Genomic DNA, 6000 nt, shown 5'->3' with positions numbered 1-6000 from the left:
TTTACATGACTTGAGCCCTGCCTCTAGGATCCTGTTACGAACTGTTCTTGATGTGCACTTCACCCCAGCTGCCATTTGCCATTCCTTTTGTAGGTCACTTGATGTCATCCTGCAGTTGCTGAGTGACATTCGAATAAGATGACGGTCATTCTTGTCAGTGGAGAGTCGTTTTCACCCTCTGCCTCTGTAGTTTTGTTGTTCCCAATGTCTGCTTGACCTTGTTGTAACGGACTGCCGTCTTAGAAATTTTAAGGATGGAGGCAACATGACGCTCACTGTATCCCTCTACTAGTAAAGCCAGAATTGAGCCCTTCTTTTCCTCACTCAAGACTTTTGTTTTCAACTCCTTTGGCATGGTTATAAGTTATTTTTTCATTCCTATTACTCTTGGGATATTACTAGCACTTGTTTTGCCATCCAGTTTGTTGTACTGCAAGAGGATTGTGAACACCACAGCAGGGGTTTTTTTTTATACTTTCCTTCGTTAAATAGGATTTGGTTAAGGTGATCACCTAATCAGAAGCACATTAAGTAGAATGAGGTGTACTCTGGTTGGAATTCAACTGACACTGGAATGGAATGGCTGTCAGACATGTAGAGAAGCTGATTTTTATAAAACTGTGCAGTGGTCTCTTAATTTTTGCCAGAGCTGTATGTGCAGACTAGTGACATCTGGTGTCTGTAACTCGTACTGCAATGATGGGAGATTTCTGCTGCTGTTTCCGCTGCGCTGTACTCTCTGCAGTAAATCATCTGTGACATAGTAGTAATAACCTGAGGCAGCACCAGGTGAGTGCAAGTGCTAATATCACACAATCGCCCGCACTATAATAATCAAACGACAAGTAATAATACAAAATCTTTATCTGTCGTACGTGCATCAATCCGAGCGAAATGTGAGGATTATCAATATTAGTGAGAACGGTGGACATAAAGAATGATCGGGTGCGGGTGAGGTGGCGTCCTCAGAGAATGATAGGGTGCGGATGAGGCGGCGTCCTCGGAGAATGATTGGGTGCGGATGAGGCGGCGTCCTCGGAGAATAAGTGAGTGCGGATGAGGCGGCGTCCTCGGAGAATGAGCGGGTGCGGATGAGGCGGCGTCCTCAGAGAATTCTTCCGGCCCAGTTACAATCGGATACATTGTACCGGCCCTCAGGGATCTGATCGCTCAGCTGTGACAAGGACAGGATCTCAGACTGAACAATATCTAGATTCACTGATGAAGAACTGAAATACAAAGTCTCTGGAAAGTTACAGAAGAGCCTGATGGGGGTTGTGGTCCTTGTGTAGTAACGAGTGGCCGGGTCTTGTGTCCACTGAGGTGTCGATCCCGTACCTCCAGTTCCAGTGGCTTCATTTCGGGTTTGCCAGATTCTCAATGGTTGTCCTCATCTGAAATAAGAAATATCCGTCACTGCATCTACAGGGGGCGCCCGCGAGCTGCAAACCTCGCCGCATCTACAGGGGGTGCCCGCGAGCTGCAAACCTCGCCATGTCTACAGGGGGTGCCCGCTAGCTGCAAACCTCGCCATGTTTACAGGGGGGAGCCCGCGAGCTGCAAACCTCACCGCATCTAGAAGTGCATTGAGCTGCAGGGTGGATTTCTGCTGAAGGAATAAAAAGAAAAAAAAATCTCTTTAAATCTTTTGCTTAGCGAGTGTGATCGTGCGAACGGTGGTAAGTGTGTGACTTGGAATTCAGTGACTTTGGATTCAGGGAGTTTACAAGGGAGGTATTACTGAATTGCTGTTATATTTTATTAATACTTTATATTTCTTTTTACTTAACATTTCTGTCTGGTGCAATCCCCATTAGAAATGTGCTCCACTATTGACAATGCCATACAGTGTACGTCTTGCCACATGCATTCAATCCTTGAACAGCCGGTCGAGGGTGCATATTGCTGTGCGAGATGTGAGCACGTTGTGCATTTGGAAGCCCATATACTGGATCTAAATGTGCAGCTGGCAACACTGAGATCCATAGACAATATGGAAAGGAGTCTTCTGCTAGGTTGGAGCTGCAGGACAGTGAAGTAGCCAGCTGGGTGACAGTTAGAAGGCGGGGTAGAGGGAAGAGTGCCAGGGAGGCTAGTTCTGATCTGGCACACCCCAATAAGTTTGCTAAATTGGCAGATGAGGGGAGTGTCAGTACAGGAGTAGAACTGCTGCAGCAAGGCATGTCCTCTGAAAGCTGGGGGAGTGTCTGCTCTAATAAGGGGGGAAATAGGAGAGCAGGGCAGGCCAGACAGGTACAGGTAGTGGGGGGCTCAATTATTAGGGGAACAGGGCAATCTGTCACAAAGACAGAGATCATCGAACAGTGTGCTGCCTACCTGGCGCTCGAGTCCGACACATTGCTGATCGGGTTGTCATGGTGCACATTGACACAAATGACAAAGTTAGAGGTAGGTGGAAGGTCCTTAAAGATGATTTCAAGGAATTAGGCAGCAAGCTTAAGGCAAGGACTTCCAAGGTGGTATTCTCTGAGATTAGGGAGATAAATTAGTTGCTCAGGAATTGGTGTAGGAAGGAGGGGTTTGGGTTCCTGGAGAACTGGGCCGACTTCTCAGTTGGCTACAGGTTCTACGCTAGGGACGGGCTGCACCTCAATGGGGAGGGTGCAGCTGTGCTGGGATAGAGAAAATGGCTAGAAGGTTGGAGAAGTGTTGGGACTGGGGGGAGGGTATTCCTTTTATAGGAGGGGAAGACAGTGCAGATAGAGACCTGGGCACAAATAATGAAATTGAGGGTGGGGGTGGCATGGGGGGTGGAGTTAGAACAGTTAATAATTTAAGAACAGAGGTAGAGAGAGATGCATAAAGTGCATGTATACTAATGCCAGAAGCCTCGCCAACAAAATGGAGGAGTTAGAATTAATTTTGTTGGAACATAATTATGACATGGTGGGGATATCTGAGACATGGCTGGATGAGAGCCATGACTGGGCGGTTAATTTACAGGGCTACAGTCTGTTCAGAAATGACCGTACAAATAAGCGAGGGGGAGGCGTGTATCTATATGTAAAATCATCCTTAAAGCCCATCCTGCGTGATAATTTATGTGAATCTAATGAAAATGTAGAGTCCCTGTGGGTGGAGATAAGGGGAGGGGGAAAAACAGTAAATTACTGATAGGGGTTTGTTATTGGAGCGCCCCACCCAGGGCCTAGCGGGGTACTCGGTACCGGGCCCGTTGATCTCAATGGGAGTTGTCACGGAAGCTGTGACCCGGTCCGTGGCCCTGGGGCTCCATGGCAAAAAGGGGATGAATGAACAATGAAATGAAGTTTACTAATAGTTCGTGACGCCACCTGTGGTGTTTGGCAAGTGAGGTGTTAGGACGACGCTGCATGCAGATCCTCTGGGACTGGTGATGGGTTGCAGCCAAGATGGTGAAGCTCCCCACAGGTGAAGCTGTAGTCCCAGGGCTGTGTAGATGTAGCAATGGAGGAGAGGCACAGGCGGTGTAGAGGCCGGTGCCCAGATGTAGTAGTGCGGGGTGTAGTGATGCGGGAATAAGTGGAGGACACCAGGGCATGTAGTTCCAAAGCTTTACTCACAGTCTGCAGTTCACACAGATGCCTGCCTCTGTGCTGTGTCCTCCGGGTCCTGGCCTCAGTCAACCTCCAAGCAAGATAGGATGCTCCCTTCCAACACTCCGCCAACATGTACCTTTCTGAACGTCTCCTCTATAGCGCCTTTAAGTGAAGTACTCCTAGTACTGAGTTACACTGGAGTGCCTCCTGACAGATATTCCCAATAACTCTACTTGTACGGCAGACAGCTGTAGCCTGCTTCGGGGACTCCTTACTCCTGAGTCCCGGCTCACTATCCAAGTTGCTGTTGTGCCCCCAAGTCTTAGATGGGAGTAGTGCATTTACAGCCCACTACTCCACCGGTGTCTGCTGCAGGACCTTCAGTATCCATACAACCTCGGGGACCGGGCCCCGGCCTTGCGCTTAGAACTTCTAGGCAGGGTTCTTCCTCTAACCCATGTCCTCTGTGTTACCTTTTACTCCTTCGTTCCGTACTAATCCCTCTCTCTCATAGAAGGTCAGGTTTCAGTCTAATGTATTTCTCCTTCTTTCCTTTCCTGTGCCAGCTGACTCAGATCACTGAGGCAGCTGCAGCACTCCTTCCACCATCCCTCTTCAAGGGATCCTCACTCCTCTCCGAGTGACTCTCTCTCTCTCCCACTCACTGACTGACCCTTCCCGCTCTTTATGTATTCTAAACTCCACCCGCCTCCCAGCACGTTTCGTGTTCCAAGCAGGGAACCACCAAAGGTGCTCTGCTACTCTCTAAGCAAGGAGCCGCAATGTGGCTTTGCTGTACTACCATGTTGTGTGGGGTGCAGGTGTTGGAGCGTGGCTAGGAGTTCCCACCTTACCTGGATGGTGGGGCACCACACCTCAGGAGGAGGTGCAGTACCTCTGTGGCGACTGAAGCCTCAGGGGCGTCACATTGTAAGTGTCCAAAAATAATGGAAGCAACGGAGAATATCCTCGTAAAGCAAACAGTTGAAGCAGCGACTCAAGGAGAAGTCATTATTATGGGGGACTTCAACTACCCTGAAATACATTGGGGAACAGAAACCTGCAGTTCCAGCAAAGGTAATAGGTTTTTGCCAACTATGAGAGACAATTACCTTTCACAACTGGTTCAGGACCCAACAAGAGGGGGGGCACTGCTAGACCTAATATTAACCAACAGGCCAGACCGCATATCAAATGTAAGGGTTGAGGGACACTTGGGTAATAGTGATCACAAATTAATAAGTTTTCATGTATCCTTCAATAAGAAGTGTAGTAGAGGGGTTACAAGGACACTAAACTTCAGGAAGGCAAATTTCCAATGGATGAGAGATGATCTTGGTGCAAATAACTGGGACGATATCCTGAGACATAAAAATACACAAAGAAAATGGGAGACGTTTATTAGCATCCTGAATAGGACCTGTGCACAATATATACCGTATGGGAATAAACATGCTAGAAATAGGAGGAAACCACTATGGTTAAATAGAGCTGTAAGGGGCGCAATAAGAGATAAAAATAAAGCATTTGGAGAATTAAAGCAAGTAGGTAGTGATGAGGCATTAAATAAATACAGAAGATTAAATAAATTCTGTGAAAAAGAAATCAAGACAGCAAAGATTGAGACAGGGAGACTCATTGCCAGAGAAAGTAAAAATAATCCCAAAATATTCTTTACATAAATAGTAAGAAGCTAAAAAATGATAGTGTTGGCCCCCTTAAAAATAGTGAAAAAATGGGTGAAATGGTGGATGAGGATGAGGAAAAAGCCAATATGCTAAACGACTTTTTTTCAACAGTATTTACACAAGAAAATCCCATGACGGATAACATGATCAGGGATAAAAAAATCTCTCCATTAAATGTCACCTGCTTAACCCAGCAGGAAGTATGACAATGTCTAAAAATCACTAAAATTGACAAATCCCCGGCCCCGGATGGGATACACCCCCGAGTACTGCAGGAATTAAGTACAGTCAGCGGGAGGGTGGAAACCACATAAACATACGACCAAAGATCCAAAATTAGCAAAATATATCTCCTTTATTAGGGGAAAGGATTGACAGAAACGGGAGAAATGGGGAACATGTGCAAAGGAACAAACAAAGGTGCAGCAGTGCTAGAGGACGCGCAAGCATAACCACGGCCATAAAATAGATTGAAATATCTTAGTAGTAATATAAGTAACAACCATTAGCTGGAAGTATAGAAAGCATCTTAGTATACTATCCGGTACAGTGTAGGAGGATATAATGAAACCTACAAAATCAAAAATGTGACTCCCTCTCAACGGCATCCAAAGGACCTCTGTACTAAGACAGATATACACCTGGATGAATTCACATCTATGTATGTGCCTGTAAAAATTGCAATGGCACGGCCAAAAATACAAATACAAATATGGCCAATTAATATAACATCCCTACAAAATCAGGGACATAGCCGGTGGGGGAGCGTCACA

At 46.5% G+C, this 6000-nt stretch overlaps 1 protein-coding gene across 7 annotated transcripts in view; it reads right to left on the bottom strand.

Annotated features, from left to right (window-relative positions):
- Positions 1-846: 846 nt before the first annotated feature.
- LOC141085113 (chloride channel protein ClC-Kb-like) overlaps positions 847-6000 on the bottom strand; it is an 83316-nt gene continuing 78162 nt past the window's right edge. For 6 of the 7 annotated variants that reach the window (XM_073570225.1, XM_073570222.1, XM_073570224.1 and 3 more), the window contains one exon: positions 847-1394. In XM_073570225.1, coding sequence (XP_073426326.1) covers positions 1356-1394 — 39 coding nt within the window. In that variant the 3' untranslated portion in view covers positions 847-1355. Of the gene's footprint in view, positions 4901-6000 lie in introns of all 7 variants that reach the window. The other variant, XM_073570223.1, reaches the window with a different exon arrangement.

This window comes from Dendrobates tinctorius, unplaced genomic scaffold, assembly GCF_039654945.1.
Source record: "Dendrobates tinctorius isolate UK_male_01 unplaced genomic scaffold, ASM3965494v1 ptg000028l, whole genome shotgun sequence".
In the NCBI taxonomy this organism is placed as follows: Eukaryota; Metazoa; Chordata; class Amphibia; order Anura; family Dendrobatidae; genus Dendrobates; species Dendrobates tinctorius.
This window is presented reverse-complemented; position numbering and strand designations above follow the sequence as displayed.